The following is a 20,274-nucleotide window of genomic DNA, read 5'->3' as shown; positions in this document are numbered from 1 at the left end:
CCAATAAATTCAAATTAAAAAAAGAAACTATCGTTTGAGCTGTGGTGGTGCATTGGATAAAGTGACCACCTGGAACACTGAGGTTACCGGTTCAAAACCCTGCACTTATCTGGTCAAGGCACTTACGAAAGTTGATGCTTCCTGCTCCTCCCCCTTTTCTCTCTCTTTCACTCTCTCTCTCCTCTCTAAAATGAATTTAAAAATTAAGAAAAAAAAAGGAAACTATCATTTGGGGCAGAGAGTAGAGTTCAATAACAGATAAAAATGGAAGTGAAGTCTTCGCACTTGACTGTTAAGAACAATTATAATACAGTTTGGTTGATAGCCAAGGACAGGCCCTGTCCTATGCTCTATAAAACTCAACTTGGTCTGTGAACTTGAAGGAATCTCAGACTCTTTTCTATCTAAATGTACAACTGTTATTCTCATGATGGGTGAACGTCAGGGAAGCAGTTTCTTTCACTTGTTTTTCCAGTTCTCTGTGGTTCTGTGTACTATGCCACTGTTTTAACAAGAACTTTAAAATGTGTTAATATTGATGATCATGTGGATGCCCAGGAATGTCTGAGAAACACACCAAAGCCACACAGTTTGTCAGAGAGTAGGACACTCACGTCTACCACGGGCTGTGATACCTGTAAACATCTTTCAACACTTCACGGAAAATGTTCTCATTCTTATTTCTGGGTTAGCTGCTCCCATCTCCTCGTGGTGGAGAGACTAGAACAGTGAGCCCCTGGACAGACCTGCAGCACGAGCTGCCTCTCTGTCAGTGCGCCGTGCGGGCCACACTCTTTCTCCACCTTGAAGGCACGATGACACCGCACAACCACCGCCGCAGCCTGATGCTGTTATTCACTCTGGCACCCTAAAATGATATCCTCACAGCAAGGAATCCACTACTCTCCTGAATGCATCTTAAGCCAGTTCAGAGTTCTCAGGCTGTGCCACCCACAGGGGGCACGTTTGTTTTCACCATTCACAGGAACACCCTGGGAGAGTGCTAGGGTTTGTGACATTTTCTCGTTATAAATATACATATATAAGAAGGCCTCATTCTATTGCTCATCATCTGTTTGAAAGATGAGAGAGTTTTAATAGTTACTATGCTTCTCTTTGAACATCTGTTCTGTACCTCCTCTAACACGCCCCAACTGGTGATGTCCCATGTACAGGGTGGAAGAGATGGCGAAAAAAAATCAGTGTATAGATGGCTGGAAAGGTGATAGAGATTTCACTGGCTGCTTAGAACGAACAGAGCTGGATGAGTGTCAAGTCCCCAAGCAGGAGTAATAAACAGGCTGCAAGATGAGTGACACCAAGTAACAGTCAAATATCAATATAATGTGGAGTTCATATATGATCCCAAAGAAAAGAAACACCTTTCAAGTTTCTATATCAGTTTAATTCCTGGTGACAAGGGGGAAAATAAAAGCATAAAGAATATGAGGCTTTTACCTGACCAGATGGTGGCGCAATGGATAGAACATTCACCTGAGACGCTGAGGACCCAGGTGTGAAACCCTGAAGTCGCCAGCTTGAGTGCAGGCTCACCAGCTTGAGCATGGGGTCGCCGGCTTGAGTGTGAGATCATGAGATCTTTGACAACTCCATGGTTGCTGGCTTGAGCCCAAAGGTCACTGGCTTGAGCCCAAGATCACTGGCTTGAGCAAGGGGTCCCTAGCTCGGCTGAAGCCCCATAGTCAAGGCACATAAAAGAATGCAATTAATGAAAAACTAAAGTGCCGCAACTATGAGTCGATGCTTCTCATCTCTCTCCCTTCCTGTCTGTCTGGCCCTGTCTCGTCCTCTCTCTCTCTCTCTCTCTCTCTCTTTCTCTCTCAATCTCTTGTTTAAAAAAAAAAAAAAGAGCCTGACATGTGGTGGTGCAGTGGATCAAGCATCAACCTGGAATGCTTAGGTCGCCAGTTCAAAACCCTGGGCTTGCCTGGTGAAGGCACATATGGAAGTTGATGCTTCCTGCTCCTTCCCTTCTCCCTCTCTCTCTCTCTCTCTCTCTCTCTCTCTCTTCTCTAAAATGAATAAATAAATAAAAATAATTTTTTAGAAAAGAGTCTGAGGCTTTTATGGAGAATAAGTGGTGGCCACAAGGAATGCCTGTGAGATATTTGAGCCTTGACTTCTCAAGAGGAGCTCAGAGCAGTAGCACATCTCCCCTCAACCCACAGGCTAAGCAGGGCCCAGGCCACAGCCCCATTTCCTGTATTGCTTCTTATCTTTAATAATGCTAATCTAGTTTTATCATTACATAATTTCTGTACTTGACCCCTGATGCTGTCTTCTTGAATTTCATCTTTTCTGATTTTTTAGAAAAACGCCAAGTTTCATTGTACACGGCTGCCAAGTGGGAGGATCAGGGTAGGAGCATTTTTTAAGGATGGTCCTCCCTCACCTGGAGACAGCACCTGGCTCATGGCTGTTCGTGCACTCCGACCAGGGAGTGGCCTTGACTTTGACTGTCACTTCTTGGAAGTCATGAGCATGACAAGGAGCCTCTCTCAGCGTGACAAGTGTTTCCTGTGTTTGGAATCGGACACATCCCCTTCACGCCATGGGGGTAACACTCTTTTTTGCCACTTACCTAAAATCGTCCCCAACGTGAGGGATTTGACAGCATTGAATTCTGTCCCCGATGAAAGGATGACTTGTCTCCTTGCGCTCCGGTTAACCTAGTAGATGTTCCATGAGAAGCGAACATCAAAATGGCGAGGAAGGAAAGCAAAGAAAGACCAACAGAAATGATCAAAGTATCACATGTTCCTGCTATCACAAAGGAGAAAACTATTATACAAACAATTTTTAGAGTACCCCTATTTCTGCTTCTGCTAGTGCCTATCTCTTCTCGTCTATTTTTCTGCATGGTTTAAGTATCTATTATTGGTACAATCCACAAGCTTTTCCTTGTTTCGAAAGGAAATTTGTAACATGAGCAGAAAACTTATTTTCCTGCAGATCGGTTTATAAAGGTTACTCTTCAAAACCAGTGGTAATGTGAAGTTTCAATACTCTGATGGTTTTAAAATGCATTCCCACCTTAAGCAAGATCTTGCTTTTAATTTCTGTAACATTTCTTCTTCTTTAATCCCATGGGAATTACCACGATGATACACTAGAAAGCCATTTCCCTACCAAGTAAAATGCCAATGAGCACAGCTTGGTATCTCATTTTGTCAAATATTAATAATAACCTTGACAGTCTCTTGCGAATCAAACATTGCTAAACAGAACAAAACACCTTGACTTAGGAAAGTACAGTGCTGAATGTGTATCTCTTTTATTAGGATTTATTATCAACTTTTTGCTTTAGGTCTTACATTCTGAGCCCACAGTTTTGATCCCTGTGGCTCTTGTTAAATGTGCAGCCTTACCTCTACAAAGACCACTGCTGCTTCTCTGTGAATGTTCACCTGGTGAAGCTGCCCATCGGCCAGACTTTTACCACCAAAGTTGAAAACATCAGGCTCTTGGTGTCTGTCTAGCTTATACCTGATCTGCAAACTTCCTAGAGATGAGAAAATGACATTTTTTCAATAAAATAAAATCTTATAGAAACTGTTGAAACTGGTTCCAATATACGTTGTATTTTTATTTAAAGCGATATAAACCTATTGAGCACTTATTCAAGTGTACAAATAGTCTCTTTTCCTGGGATAGTGATTATTTTTGTGCTATTCTGGGACCAAATTCAGGATCTGACTACACTATTTTAAGTCAAGACCCAATGGTCGTTTTCAAAGTCCTTTCATTGCCTTAACAAAAGAAAAAGGTCTAACTAAGGCATATGGAAACTCTGAGCTAAGCTCTAAGTTAATTATTCATATTATTAAGTGCTAACATCTCAAGCAATATTGCATGAGCATTCAGTTTCTATAACTTTTGTTAATGTGACATTTCAATGCATTTTAATGTGTACTGACATTTGCATAATTAATTTTTTTTTTGTACAGATTTCCCCTTAATGTTAGTGCAATAATCAAGACACTGAGAAAAAAGATTTTGCTATAGTATCCGAATCTCCCCCTCATTGATGTGCCCTTGACCACAGAACTCCCAGACTACCTGTCCGTCAGGGACTGTGGAAGGCTTTTCTAGAAGTTTCTCCCCTGCTCTCCATAAACTGTGCTTAAAGCCTGGGTTTCCTCCACGATTGGGAAGGGCTTGGAGAGCCCCCCATGGCCATGGTTTGGGTGAGTCTCATTCTGCTCTTTGTGTGCAGATATGACACAAATGACTGATTTCTCGACCACTGACAGAAAAGAGCAGGCCTGTTCCTCTAATGCCTATGGATACTGGCTTTTCTATGGTTCAGCGTACTTCTTTACTTTGCTTAGGAGGAGGAAATATTTCCCACGTACAAAATGAGGTATTTCAGAGTGAACTGCAGCACTAACTTATTCACATAGAGAGAAAAGCTCTCCTGACCAGAGCAAGGCACAGGTGCACGCTGAATGCATTTGTGGGAGAGAGGCACCTTAATCTAATCATCAAATGGGGTTACAATGAAAAGTAAACCCATTTCAGTAACGTGACAGCGGCAGGGCGTGCACCTGTGTGCCTGTGTTGCCTTGTTTGTAGTTTAGCCTGGAAGGGCCCCTCCTTATGCTCCTAACTTTCAAAACCAGCCTCCTTGTTGGTACAGCGAGGACACTCACCATTGGGGGTGAGGGTCACGGACATGTATTCTCCCTGGGAGGAGCTCACGTAGAGCAGTAAGCTGGGGGTCCCTGTGGTCCGGAAGCTCAGCGTGGCTGTTTCTCTGGTCAGTGTTAGACCCTCGTGCAGTGAAGGGACAGAGGAGCTGGAGTTCTCAGTGAACGTGTCGTTGTAATGTTCTTGGAAACTGTACAGAACTGACGAGCCGCTTCCAAAATACGCAGAGACCTCTGGGATGATACTCATTTTCGTTATGTTAGCAATGTATTAGTGATATACAAGTGCAAGGGTCTTTCTTTGTGCATATTAAAAGAATATCTCTAATCCTTAAATATATCAAAGAGAGAAAATAACAGAATTCTCTGCTGTGTTTTTTACTTATTTACAAATTTTAAGATTTAAGAAAAAGTATGGATAGAAAATAACTAATCCCTCAAATTTCCACAACCCAGGACTGGGTATCAGTATCTTATTACTGGTTTAGATTTACATAAAATTAAACGTCTAGTATAAGTGTATAGTTAGAGGTGCTGCTCTCCTCGAGGCAGTGGACTAGTGGTCCCCTGAGAGATCTAGAGAGAACCGACACCAGATCTAAATGGGGCGGCCACAGGCTTCTCAACAATACACCCATCCCACCTCCCAAGTGAGACAGAGGGCTTTGGGACACAAACAATTCTATTTCAGCTAACCGCCGAGTCTCACCACATCCATTCTTTACAGACACGATCTCCATAGTCTTCAAGTCTCCCGTCCTTTCCCTGTACCCTGCCTTCAGTCCCACTCACCATGCTCGCAGAAGGGCCCATCGTACGCAGAGAAGGCACAGTCGCAAGCAATGCCCCTGCGTTTCTCTCTGCAGCTCCCTCCATTGTGACACAGGTGTCCGTAGCTGCCACAGTGTCCTGGACACCCTGGCTCCACTCCTGGTGTCATCGTGGCTCTTTGTTCCAGGTCCAGGGCCTGCCCGTTCAGTTGCAGGGCCCGAATGCACCCCAGGAAGCCATGCTGTCTGGTGGCCGTCCCACCTACACGGAAACACAGCAAATGCAAACGCCTTCCTTGTCTCTCATTGGGGATTCCATCTCTACACCAAACAGAGGCCACACAGATAGTGCTAAAAACAGTTATCTGATGAGGCTGGCAGGTGGTGGCGCAGTGTATAGAGCATCAATCTGGATGCTAAGGTTCTAGGTTCAAAACCCCAAGGTGGCCAGCTTGAGTGTGGGATCATTGACATGATCTCATGGTCACTGTGTTGAGCCCAAAGGTCGCTGGATTGAAGGTCAAGGTCTCTGAGTTGAGCCCACGGTTCCTGGCTTGAGCATGGGGTCACTGGCTCAGCTTGAGCCCCCTGGTCAAGGCACATATGAGGAGCAATCAACGAACAACTAAAAAAAAAGTGACACAACTACGAGTTGATGCTTCTCACCACTCTCCCTTCCTATCTGTCTGTCTCTCTCTTTCAAAAAAGAATCATCTGTTGAAAGTTTCATGAACAAAAAGAATATTGAAAACATTGGTTGGGATCACATATTAAGAGACATCAAGTGGCACTAAATAAACAAAATATTTCTAAAGTTGAACTCGGTAAATATTTGTTTGAAAAATATTTCCAGTTATATTTATGTTTTTATAATCATTCCTTTATGAAGAACAAACTAAAGGCCATTGATCCTTTTTAAAATTTAGATCTAGAAAAAATGTTGTGTATAATAGGGGTTACATAATTGAAACTCACTGCCGTAGACAGGCACATATCTGTAATACTATATAACATATAATTCAAATTTGTATGTATGTATAATATGAATCCCTACTTAGAGGAGCCCTCACTAATAAAGCTGTGGAAAGGAACTGAGGACGGAGAAAAGAAACAGAAGGAAGAAGAGGTGAAACCAAAGCCAGGGTGTTCTTACTCCGTATTGTGAGCTCTTAGGTCAGGTGGTGTGACAGTAACTGAATAACATATTCCTCTCTCTGTTTCTATCCTGTCTTGTGTGAGCCTGTCCTCAGACACAGAGACACAGGACTTGTTACCAGAGACAGTCAGGGAATGCCGGGTGTCTCCCCCATGGGCCAAGATAGTATGGGGGGGTTTCTTACACTGAGCGTGCCAGAAGTTAGAAAGATAAATGGACAGGGGCCCAGTGGCACCAAAGGCTAAAAAGATGATGAAGTAGGAAGTAAGCCCTCCCATCCCAATCCTACAAGAACCCAGGGCTTGCGCAGGAGTGTGGGATGGTCTCTGAGAGTGAAGTCCATCACCCTCCCAGGTCGCGGCACCTGAACACCCCTCTTTCCTTTTGCACCAGCACTGGTCTCACAAGCCTGGCTTTCCTTAGGGCAGGCAGCGAGACCGCGCTTCAGTGGCAGGGTCATCTGGAGGACAAGCTAAAAACAGATTTGGAGCTCATCCCCAGGGGGTCTGATTCAGTGGGCCTGGGATTGTTACCCCCAATCTGACTTTTCAACTAGTTTCTCAAGCTTTAGAAACATTATCCTAGTGGGAATGTCAATTTGAGGTAGATTTCCATGCAAAATCTGTGCCTAGAAATGTCAGTAATTCATCCTCAGGCTTATATATCAGAAAATAAAATTGTTTAACTTGACCCACTGTTTGATGACTTAAAGCGAATCCTTGGCTCAGTACAAACTACCAAGTTTGAAGTTGAGTTTTATGGACACTATAAGATATCCTCAGGCAAAGCAGACTGTGAGTTAAATTGTGATTTATATCAGTTTTTAATTGGACCGTGTCCTTATTCTCTTTCAGATACATGAGAAATGATCGAATGAGAGATACTTTGTTAATCTGGTTAGTTTCCAAATTAGAATAGAGTTAGTTGTCTAAAAAGTCATGTAGCAAAGCTTAATTATCCTTTTGGGAAAAATAATAAGAAAAAAATAAGCGAGTTCATTAAAAGGAAGACTTCCGCTACCCAGAGCTTTGATCTTTAAAGCATGGAGGGCAAGAAGGAAGAGTCAGTCCTTGCTCTGAACTTGGCATTGGCAAGAAGAGCAGCAGGGGGAGCACCGGACTGGGAGGAGCTGGGCTCCGGCTGAGGGTCCTGCTGAGCACAGACACAGAGGGCTGCCTCTGCTGACGCGGTTTCCCTCCTGTGGTCACTGGAGGGAGGGACACTGGAAAATTGTGTCCAAATTTCATGGCGGGCTTTCTAACCCTGAGAGTGAAATGGGAAAATGACTAAATATTGCTAATAGTTTTAGAAATGGTATTGATGAGAAGTAACTGAAACAAACACAAATCATCTATGGTATCAAGTGCAAGCTTGGCGATCAGTTCAAATACTAAACGAGCTCTTGGTACATGGTGCCAATAGTAGCAGTTGTTTGAACTTGGTATTATTATTCTTTTTACAGCTATGGTTTTCTCTTGGTCCTTGTCTGTTCGCAGGACAGCTTGGCTGTACACCAGCGGCACTCACCCACAAAGAGCTGGCTGTTGAGCTGCAGGCGGCTGTGCCCATCCACAGGGGCGGGCTGGGTCTTGCTAGGGAGCTGATCGACTTGAAGCCATGCCTCCTTGACGTTTCTCTCCGCCCTCACGTGGTGCCACCGATTGTCATTAAAGGGAGTGGAAGACCTCACCGTGACTTCACAAGGCCCATTCCCCACATCGTAGGAAAAGGTCACTTCTGCAGGAGCTGGAGATACAGGTGTAAGAGTTGCTCAAGTTAACTCAAAGGGGAGGAACTTTAGTCTGGAGCAGACATGAAAAAGGCACCATGACAATATGCTCTTTAGGAAAGCAGACCATGACAATGATACAGACAGATGTCACTCTGAGTTGTCTAGGAGGGCAAAATAAAGCTGTATCCGGAGAAGAAAACACAAAGCTGTTTTTAACATAATCTTCCTTAGAGTTTACTATTCCTCTGGCTAAGCCCTGAGTAGCAGATATACTTACAGAAAGAACACTAACATATTATCTGGCTTCATCTGTATAAGTGACTTTATTTCAAAGCACTATGTGAAATATTGATACTAAGGAACAGAGCTCCGCAAACATGAATAAACAATGTGACCTGCCTGACTGGGCGGTGGCACAGTGGGTAGAGCATTGACCTGGGACACTGAGGACCCAGGTTCGAAACCAGAGGTCACTGGCTTGATCGTAGGATCATAGACATGATGCCACAGTCACTTGCTTGAGCCCAAAGGTTGCTGGCTTGAAGCCCAAGGTTGCTGGCGTGAGCAAGGAGTCACTCAGTCTGCAGTAGTCCCCGGTCAAGGCACATATTGATATGAGAAAGCAATCAATGAACAACTAAGGTGCCACAACTACGAGCTGACGCTTCTTATCTCTCTCCCTTCCTGTCTGTCTGTCTCTTTCTCTCTCAAAAAACAGACAAATGAACAAAGAAAACAATGTGACTAGTCAATTAAGTCAAATAATTTTTTAATTTAGTTAACAGTTATTTGACTAGTTTGGTTTAATGTCTTGATTGCACATAGAGTTAAGGCAGCAGAAAATCCGGATAAAGGACCATTCCACCACCCGCAGCTCACCCTCTGGCTCCTCCCCTACTGTCACACCCTCCCCCCACCTCAGGCTCTGGCAACTGTGATCTAGAGTCTAGTCTCTATTCGCATAGGTTTGCCTCTTCCAAATGTCCCATGAGTGGAGGCAGGCTGTAGGTAACCTCTGCCACTGGCATCCTGCGCTCCGCATAAAGCCTCTGAGATTCATCCAGGTGGTGCGTGTTGCTGTCCTTTCCATTTTCCTGCTCTGTCGCAGTCCATCTTGTGGACGTGCCACCATTTATCTGTCCACATCTAAGAGCACTGGGGTCGTTTACAGATTTGGTCAGTTACAAATAAAGCTGCTACAAATATCTCTCTAAAGGTTTTTATGTGAACATAAGTTCATTTTCTCAAGGCAGTGAATTTTAACTCGTGTGCCACAAGAGTTTTTAACACATGCACTACCTGGTGACTTAGTCAGAGGCACTGACCCCTTTTCCCTGAGACTGTCTAATAAAAAACGAAAGCAGCCAACACAACAATAGCCTTCTGGAGTGAATGAGTCAAAATTATACCTATACTTTTTGTCAGATTGGCAAACAACAACAACAACAACAACAACATATTTTTTGGTGTGCCACAGCATTTTAGTAATTAATTTGTGTGCCATGAGATGAAAAGGATTAAAAATGACTGCTGTAAGGTAAATATCCAGGAATATTCCTGGATCATATGGTAAGTATGTATTTAAACTTGTAAGAAACTTCCAAACATGCTGAGGATAGCTCAGCTGGTCCAAGCATTGGCCCTGGGTGCTGAGGATAGCTTGGTTGTTCTGAGAATCAGCCCCAGACAGGGGTTGCTGGGTGAATCCCACTCAGAGCACATGTGGGAGTCTGCCCATGTATCAAGAAAGAAAGAAAGAAAGAAAGAAAGAAAGAAAGAAAGAAAGAAAGAAAGAAAGAAAGAAAGAAAGAAAGAAAGAAAGAAAGAAAGAAAGAAAGAGAGAGAGGAGGAGTGGGGAGGGAGGGAGGGAGGGAGGGAGGAAGGAAGGAAGGAAGGAAGGAAGGAAGGAAGGAAGGAAGGAAGGAAGGAAGGAAGGAAGGAAGGAGAGAAGAAAGAAACTGCCAAACAGTTTTCCACAGTGGCTGTTCCTTTTGAAACTCCCACCCACAATGTGCAAGACATCCAGTTGCCTCCTGTGGTCACCAGCACGGGTATTGGTAGTATTTTTAAATTTTACTTTAGCAGTTCAAATTGATGTGAAGTGGTATCCCATGGTGTTTTTAATTTTCTTCCCTATCAGCTGATGATGTTTAGCATTTCATGTTCTTATTTGCCATTCTTATACCCTCTTTGGTGAGGTATCTATTCAACTTGGGGGAGAATTGACATCTTTCCTATGTTGTCTTAGACTTTTTTATTCCTTTCTTCAGCATTTGGTACATGTTTTTGTTAGCTGTCTGCCTAAATATCGTAAATTTTGGAGCTATTAAAATGATAGTCTTGGAGATGACGTCAGAGTAATGGCGCGGTAGGAAGCGATACTGATAAATCTCCCCCAAAACTCAACAAGATCTTCAACCAGAAACAGAAAAACCTATCCTTGGAGCCTCCAGATGTTTCGCAATACACCCGAAGTTATGGTCAAGCGAAAAATTGGCTAAATATAAAATCAAACCCCGAAGGAAATAGGGAGTAAGAAATGCTCCGCCTTCCTCACTAACCTAAACAGGGCGGCTTTCACTGGGAACTGAGATTATAGAAACTAAGGCGGGCAAAGGGGGTGAATAGATCCAGGCCACAGCACAAACAGCCGAACCAGGCTGTGGCACAAAGATCCAAGCCAAGGAAAAACTGTTCCTGTGGCAATCCTGGCAATACAAGCTAACACCCGCGCCAAACCCAGACAAAGAAAGACAAGTGGGGTAGCCATTTTCCCCTATCCCCTGGTCGGCGCGTGCAGATAGTGGGTGAGAGATTCCTTTCAAAGCCCCGGGAGTGGGTGCCTGTGTTGTCCCACAGAGGAGCAGAGTCAGAGGCCTTTGTGTGGGCCGAAAGCGGAATCTCCGGGCCACCCCAGCACCCTGAAAAAGCCGCTCACAGGGAGGGAGTGAGAGCCAATTCCAATGCTGGAACTTTTCCGTGTGGGAGGAGGATTCACTCAGAGGGTGAGGCGGCCGGCCTGATATCCTGGTCGGCACTGACGGAGAGTGAGCGAGAGATTCCTCCAAGCACCTCAAGAGTGGGAGCCCGTGTTATTCCACAGAGAGGCAGAGTCAAAGGCCTTTGTGTGGGCTAAAGGCGGAATCTCCCAGTGCCCTGGGAAAGCCACACATGGGGAGGGAGCGAGAACTAATTCCAACGCTGGAACTTTTCCATGCAGGAGGGGTTTCACTAAGAAGGTGAGACTTTCGGCCTGACATCCTGGTCTGCACGCACAGAGAGTGGGCAAGAGACTCCTCCCAGCACCTCAGGAGTGGGAGCCCGTGTTATCCCACAGAGGAGCAGAGTCAGGGGCCTTTGTGTGGGCCAAAAGTGGAATCTCGGGCTGCCCCAGTGCCTTGAAAAAGCCGCGCAAGGTGACGGAGCGAAAGCCAATTCCAATGCTGGAACTTTTCCGTGCGGGTGGGGGTTCACTCAGAGTGTGAGACTGCTGGCCTGATATCCTGGTCTGCACGCGCAGATAGTGGGCGAGAGATTCCTCCTAGTGCCTCGGCAGTGCGCACCCATGTTATCCCACAGAGTGGCAGAGCCAGAGGTCTTTGAGTGGGCGGAAGCCCCGCCTGATTATGCTAGCAGCTCTGACTGACTGAGCCTTACCCAGAGCCCTGTGCTGAGTGGGAATAGAGTGGGGAGTTCCCAGCTCTTTGAGCCTCTTACTATCCAGGCAGAGGCAGCAGCAACCCCATAGCTGGATTATCAGGCTACTAATTGAGGAAGGAAAGACTAGGAGAAAGGCTCCAGGAACACGGACTCTCTCACTGGCGCAGCCTATAAATGCTAATGAACCTCGACTGCCAACGAGACTAAAGCATAATACATGACATCGCCATAGAGACTTATCAACTGCAAACCTCCACCTGAGCATGCAAAAGGAGCAGAACCCGGGGTACAGAGTCACTGACCAGGAAGAGGGAGAGAAAAGAAAAAGCAACAAGATAACCTCTCAAAATCAAGAATAATACGCAGACTTTATAGCCTATCCCATTTTATTATATTTGTTCGTTTGTTTCTCTTATCTTCATTCCTGATATTTTTTTCCAACTCCAATTTGGTCGTTTAACTCTCTGCCGGTCTTACTCTCTCCTCTCCTTGGACTACACTACCCATAAGTGTTACATCTCCCATTATCTTTTCTTTTCTCTTCCTTTCTCTCTATGAAGGTTGCACTCCAAAACCCTTAACTCTCTCTCTCTCTCCTCTTTTTTCTTCTTTTAGTGGTTCCCTCTTTTTCTCTCTCTCTCTCTCTCTTTCTTTTCTCCCTCTATATTAGTTTCTTCCTTTCTCCTTTACATCTCCTATCATTCAAACCTCAATAACGAACAATATCTTATCTGGGACTCAAACTTATGTTTGTGGCATTTTGGGGGTTTTTTACTTCACCTTTTTAACACATTAGCAGTGCTCCCATCCCTGGCTCTCCATTTTATCTAGTTCTTGTTCCACTAAATACAATAGTAACTTTTTAATTTGTCTCCCCATTTTCCTGTTTCCCTCTTATTCCTCTCATCATAACTCTTAGTCAACCAACACCTAAAAGCAAATCATTTTATTCTTGACCCAAATTTTTTTCTTATTTGCTTTTTGTGGGTCCATACCCCCCCCTTTTTTTTCCTATTTTTTTTCCCCTTTATTACTTCTCCCCAATTCAGGCCCTCTATTACAGGCATTGTTTGTTCTATTTAGTACAATATAATTCACAGTTCACCACAAGATTTTCTCAAGAAAGAGGGGAGAGGAGACGAAAGGAAAAAAGGAGGGGGGGGGAATAATTTCCTTTGTTTTAAATTTTTATTTTATTTTATTTTTTTTATTTAATTATTAATTTAAAAAAACCAACTCTTTTCAATTTTTAATTTTTAACTATTTATTCTTTATTAAATCTCATTAATACTATCAACAAAAGCACCCTCAGATGCCATTAAGAAAGAGAAAATCGAATATCATGGATACAAAAGAAAGAGAGGTAACACAGCTAGATGAGGAAAAATCTATGGAGAAAAAATTTAATATATTGGAAACCTTGGAGCTAAATGACAGAGAATTTAAGATAGAAATCCTAAAAATCCTCCGAGATATACAAGAAAACACAGAAAGGCAATTTAGGGAGCTCAGACAACGAACACAAAGAATATATTTCCAAGGAAATTGAAAATATAAAAACAAATCAAACAGAGACGAAAAGCTCAATTCATGAGCTGAAAAACGAGGTAACAACCTTAGCTAATAGAACAGGCCAGATAGAAGAGAGAATTAGTGAAATAGAAGACAAGCAACTTGAGGCACAACAGAGAGAAGAAGAAAGAGACTCAAAAATTAAAAAAAAAAAGGAATAGCCCTACAGAAATTATCTGACTCCATCAAAAAGAATAATATAAGAATAATAGGTATATCAGAGGGAGAAGAGAGAGAAAATGGAATGGAGAACATAAACAAATAATAGATGAGAACTTCCCAAGCCTGTGGAAAGAACTAAAGACTCAAATTCAAGAAGCAAACAGAACTCCAAGTTTTTTTAACCCAAACAAACCTACTCCAAGGCACATCATAATAAAATTAGCACAAACCAACAGCAAAGAAAAAATTCTCAAGGCAGCCAGGGAAAAGAAGAATACAACATATAAAGGAAGGCCCATTAGATTATCATCAGATTTCTCAGCAGAAACTCTACAAGCTAGAAGAGAGTGGACCCCAATATTCAAAGTCCTGAAAGAGAGGAACTTTCAGCCACGAATACTATACCCATCAAAGCTATCCTTCATATATGAAGGAGAAATAAAAACATTCACAGATACATAAAAGATGAGGGAATTTATCATCAAAAAACCTCCACCCAGGAATCACAAAAGGCGGCTCTCCAATCAGATACAAAGAACAAAAAAAAAAACAAAGCCACAGTAAAAGCTCCAAGAAGAACACAATAAAACCAAATTTAAACTGTAACAACAACAAAAAGAAAGAGGGGGAGAGGATGGAGATTAATAGTAGCAAAGGACGATGGAGTGCAAAAGTACTCACAAAAAACGGATAAAACTCACCAATAAAAAGGCACAGAGTAGCAGAATGTATTAAAAAAGAAAATCCAACTGTATGCTGCCTACAGGAAACTCATCTAAGTAACAAGGATAAAAACAAATTCAAAGTGAAAGGCTGGAAAACAATACTCCAAGCAAATAACATCCAAAAAAAAAGCAGGCGTAGCAATTCTCATATCTGATAATGCTGACTATAAGACAGCAAAAGTACTCAGAGTCAAAAATGGCCATTTCATAATGGCTAAGGGGACACTGAATCAAGAAGACATAACAATTCTTAATATATATGCACCAAACCTAGGAGCACCAAAATATATAAGACAGCTACTTATTGACCTTAAAACAAAAACTGACAAAAATACAATCATAGTTGGAGATCTCAATACACCACTGACGGCTCTAGATCGGTCATCCAAACAGAGAATCAACAAAGATATAGTGGCCTTAAACAAAACACTAGAGCACCTAGATATGATAGACATACATCCACAAGACATTTCATCCCAAAGTGACTGAATATACTTTTTCTCCAGTGTACATGGATCATTCTTAAGAATTGACCATATGTTGGGCCACAAAAACAACATCAACAAATTCAGAAAAATTGAAGTTGTACCAAGCATATTTTATGATTCTAAAGCCTTGAAACTAGAATTCAACTGCAAAAAGGAGGAAAAAAATCCCACAAAAATGTGGAAACTAAACAACATACTTTTTAAAAAATGAATGGGTCAAAGAAGAAATAAGTGCAGGGATCAAAATATATATACAGACTAATGAAAATGACAATACGACATATCAGAATCTCTGGGATGCAGCAAAAGCAGTGATAAGGGGGAAGTTCATATCACTTCAGGCCTATATGAACAAACAAGAGAGAGCCCAAGTGAACCACTTAACTTCACACCTTAAGGAACTAGAAAAAGAAGAACGAAGAAAACCCAAACCCAGCTGAAGAAAGGAGATAATAAAAATCAGAGCAGAAATAAATGAAATAGAGAACAGAAAAACTATAGAAAAAATTAATAGAACAAGGATTTGGTTCTTTGAAAAGATCAACAAAATTGACAAACCCTTGGCAAGACTTACCAAGGAAAAAAGAGAAAGAACTCATATAAACAAAATCCAAAATGAAAGAGAAGAAATCACCACGGACACCGTAGATATACAAAGAATTATTGTAGAATACTATGAAAAACTTTATGCCACTAAATTCAACAACCTAGAAGAAATGGATAAATTCCTAGAACAATACAACCTTCCTAGACTGAGTCAAGAAGAAGCAGAAAGCCTAAACAGACCTATTAGTAGAAAAGAAATAGAAAAAAACATTAAAAACCTCCCCAAAAATAAAAGTCCAGGCCCAGACGGCTATACCAGCGAATTTTATCAAACCTTCAAAGAAGACTTGGTTCCTATTCTACTGAAAGTCTTCCAAAAAATTGAAGAAGAAGCAGTACTTCCAAACACATTTTATGAGGCAAACATAACCCTTATACCAAAACCAGGCAAGGATGGCACAAAAAAAGAAAACTACAGACCAATATCTCTAATGAATACAGATGCTAAAATACTAAACAAAATACTAGCAAATTGAATACAGCAACATATTAAAAAAATAATACATCATGATCAAGGGGGATTCATCCCAGAATCTCAAGGATGGTTCAATATACGTAAAACGGTTAACGTAATACACCATATCAACAAAACAAAGAACAAAAACCAGATGATCTTATCAATAGATGCAGAAAAGGTTTTTGATAAAATACAACACAATTTTATGTTTAAGACTCTCAACAAAATGGGTATAGAAGGAAAATATCTCAACATGATAAAAGCCATATATGATAAACCATCAGCTAACATCATATTAAATGGCACTAACCTGAAGGCTTTCCCCCTTAAATCAGGAACAAGACAGGGTTGTTCACTCTCTCCACTCTTATTTTATGTGGTACTAGAGGTTCTAGCCAGAGCAATCAGACAAGACAAAGAAATAAAAGGCATCCATATCGGAAAAGAAGAAGTAAAGGTATCACTTTTTGCAGATGATATGATCCTATACATCGAAAATCCCAAAGAATCCACAAAAAGACTACTAGAAACAATAAGCCAATACAGTAAGGTCGCAGGATACAAAATTAACATACAGAAGTCAATAGCCTTTCTATATGCCAACAATGAAACATTTGAGAACGAACTCAAAAGAATAATCCCTTCACAATTGCAACAACAACAAAAAAATAAAATACTTAGGAATAAACATAACAAAGAATGTAAAGGACTTATATAACGAGAACTATAAACCATTGTTAAGGGAAATCAAAAAAAGATATAATGAGATGGAAGAATATTCCTTGTTCTTGGTTAGGAAGGATAAATATAATCAAGATGGTCATATTACCCAAAGCAATATACAAATTTAATGCAATTCCCATCAAAATTCCAATGACATTTTTTAAAGAAATGGAGCAAAAAATCATCAGATTTATATGGAACTATAAAAAACCCCAAATAGCCAAAGGAATCCTCAAGAAAAAGAATGAAGCTGGGGGCATTACAATACCTGACTTCAAACTATATTATAGGGCCACAACAATCAAAACAGCATGGTATTGGCAGAAAAGTAGACACTCAGACCAATGGAACAGAATAGAAAGTCCAGAAATAAAACCACATATATATAGTCAAATAATTTTTGATAAAGGGGCCAACAACACACAATGGAGAAAAGAAAGCCTCTTCAATAAATGGTGCTGGGAAAACTGGAAAGCCACATGCAAAAGAATGAAAATGGACTGCAGTCTGTCCCCCTGTACTAAAATGAACTCAAAATGGATCAAAGATCTAAACATAAGACCTGAAACAATTAAGTGCATATAAGAAGACATAGGTACTAAACTCATGGACCTGGGTTTTAAAGAGCATTTTATGAATTTGACTCCAATGGCAAGAGAAGTGAAGGCAAAAATTAATGAATGAGACTACATCAGACTAAGAAGTTTTTGCTCAGCAAGAGAAACTGATAACAAAATAAACAGACAGCCAACTAAATGGGAAATGATATTTTCAAACAACAGCTCAGATAAGGGCCTAATATCCAAAATATACAAAGAACTCATAAAACTCAACAACAAACAAACAAACAATCCAATAAAAAATGGGAAGAGGACATGAACAGACACTTCTCCCAGGAAGAAATACAAATGGCCAACAGATATATGAAAAGATGCTCATCTTCTTTAGTTATTAGAGAAATGCAAATCAAAACTGCAGTGAGATACCACCTCACACCTGTTAGATTAGCTATTATTAACACGACAGGTAATAGCAAATGTTGGAGAGGCTGTGGAGAAAAAGGAACCCTCATACACTGTTGGTGGGAATGTAAAGTAGTACAACCATTATGGAAGAAAGTATGGTGGTTCCTCAAAAAACTGAAAATAGAATTACCTTATGACCCAGCAATCCCTCTACTGGGTATATACCCCCAAAACTCAGAAACATTGATACGTAAAGACACATGCAGCCCCATGTTCACTGCAGCATTGTTCACAGTGGCCAGGACATGGAAACAACCAAAAAGACCGTCAATACATGACTGGATAAAGAAGATATGGCACATATACACTATGGAATACTACTCAGCCATAAAAATGATGACATTGGATCATTTACAGCAAAATGGTGGGATCTTGATAACATTATACGAAGTGAAATAAGTAAATCAGAAAAAACCAGGAACTGCATTATTCCATATGTAGGTGGGACATAAAAGTGAAACTAAGAGACATTGATAAGAGTGTGGTGGTTACGGGGGGAGGGGGGAGAGGGAGAGGGAACGTGGGAGGGGGAGGGGCACAAAGAAAACTAGATAGAAGGTGACAGAGGACAATCTGACTTTGGGTGATGGGTATGCAACATAAGTGAACGACAAGATAACCTGGAGTTGTTATCTTTGAATATATGTATCCTGATTTATTGATGTAGCCGCATTAAAAATAAAATTATTAAAAAAAATAAATATATAGAAATATAGAAAAAAAAGTGCTTATGATTACTTGTAAGAATGTTTGTGTAATAGTCATCTTAAAGTTTTTTTCAGAAAATTCTAACCTCTGTGATATTGAAATTAGTACCTGTTGATTATCTTTTCCTATGCAAGGTCAGGTTTTTCTGGTTCTTTGTATGGTAACTAATTTTGGATTACTTCCTAGATATCTTAAATATTATGTTAACCAATTCTGGGCTTTGTTTAACTTTTATGAAGCATGTTGACATTTTTCTTTTTTCTTTCTTTCCTTTTTTTTTTTTTTTGGCAGGCAGTTGGTCTGGTTATGATCTAGCACTGCATCTGACCTGCCTGCTGTGGGTCATGACGCTAATGACAAGCCAGTGTTCAAGGAGTTTTCAGTGCTCTTCAGATCTGCCTCACTCGTGCGCTACTTAGTCGCAAGTCTGGGTCCTGGGTGTAGCCTCTTAGTTCAGTTCTCAACTTCTTTGGTCCATAGTTACAGTCAGACCCATGCATGTGCATCTCTGAGGGGAGCTCCGGACTTCATAAACAACTGGTGGCCCTGCTTCCCCTGCTTCCCCAAGCAGTTCGCTCTCTGTGCTCTTTCAGCTACTCACCGGGTCCCCGTTGCTGTCTTCTCAACTAGAAAACAGCTCTACTGCCCTCTCTTTGGCACTTCTGCAACTGTACCCATGTTTATTGCCTAGTGACAGTTGAACAGAAAAAGAACACAGAAGTCGCATGAGTCTGACCCCAGTTTGGGAGCCATGGCTGCCATGTTTAAAGCAGAAGCCTTCTTCTCTCACAGTTTTGTACTCTGGGCTCCCGAGGCAGCCTCTGTCACTATTGCCAGAGGACCGGCTGGGGTCTGGGGCTTCAGAAAACAGAGGGAAGGGAGTAAAATGTGATTTGTGCATTCCCTGTGAGAGAGGAGTTCCCTGTACTATCCTCCAGCCAGGACTCCAGGGCTGCTTCTGCAGCTCTTTCTCATGGGACCCAGAGCCATATCAAGGCCCTCTGAGATGCTGGAAGGATAATACATGGTGAATCCTGGTTTCTCTTCCTGCTACAAGTTGCTGTCCAGAGTGCTGAGATAACTGCCTCATGCATTCTGCCCAGGTTGTAGGTGAGCTGTGGGACAGATGTTGATCCAGAAACAGGAATGTGCTCTGCATTTTTATGCACAAGTAAGACAAACATGTCTTCATTCCATTGTCTGTCAGGGTATATTAATGTGCTCTCTACATTCTGACTAGGCACATCTCGATATTTTTATTCTCGGAAATGAGAAACTCTTACTTTTATTCAACAGCAAGGTTCAGAAGTGCCAGGATTTTCTCACATGCCACCTCTCCCCCTAGGCCTCCCCGGGAAGATATAGCTCCACAGACAGCCCTCCTGCATGGCCCCATGGGGCTCAGAGGAGAGCACCAGCCACCATGGCCTGGGCGTCACTGACACTGGCCCCTCCTCTTATGTGAGCACCCCTGGAAGGGTTGGGGCAGAGGACTGATGTGGCGGCCGGATGTCACTCCTGCTGGCTGCTGTGTACAGTAGCATCTCACTGGGCCATGGCAGGAGCTGGCTGGCCAGCTCTGGGGCTACAGCAACAATCAAGCATGGGTAGCGATGGAGGTGGATAATGGATCATTTAAAAAAATTGAAGCAGTTAAGATGTGGGTCATGAGGAAGAAAAGAGGAGTCCTTAGTGGCTGTAATGTTTTCAGTCTAAGGAGCAACTGAATAATGGAGTTGCCATGCACTGAGTTATGGAAATATCTCTTTTTTTTCTTTTCATTTTTTTGAAATGTGCAGAACAGCTGGTTAGTTAGAGCC

General features: G+C 41.9%; 1 protein-coding gene across 1 annotated transcript in view; it reads right to left on the bottom strand.

Moving 5' to 3' along the window:
- LOC136391462 (contactin-associated protein-like 3) overlaps window positions 1-20,274 on the bottom strand; it is a 120,257-nt gene that overhangs the window by 19,210 nt on the left and 80,773 nt on the right. Inside the window, 6 exon segments of the mRNA XM_066363148.1 lie at window positions 747-764; window positions 2,603-2,690; window positions 3,390-3,523; window positions 4,674-4,904; window positions 5,463-5,702; window positions 8,124-8,342. Of these exon segments, the coding sequence (XP_066219245.1) occupies window positions 747-764; window positions 2,603-2,690; window positions 3,390-3,523; window positions 4,674-4,904; window positions 5,463-5,702; window positions 8,124-8,342 (930 nt within the window).

Source organism: Saccopteryx leptura, chromosome 2 (assembly GCF_036850995.1).
Source record: "Saccopteryx leptura isolate mSacLep1 chromosome 2, mSacLep1_pri_phased_curated, whole genome shotgun sequence".
Lineage (NCBI taxonomy): Eukaryota > Metazoa > Chordata > Mammalia > Chiroptera > Emballonuridae > Saccopteryx > Saccopteryx leptura.
This window is presented reverse-complemented; position numbering and strand designations above follow the sequence as displayed.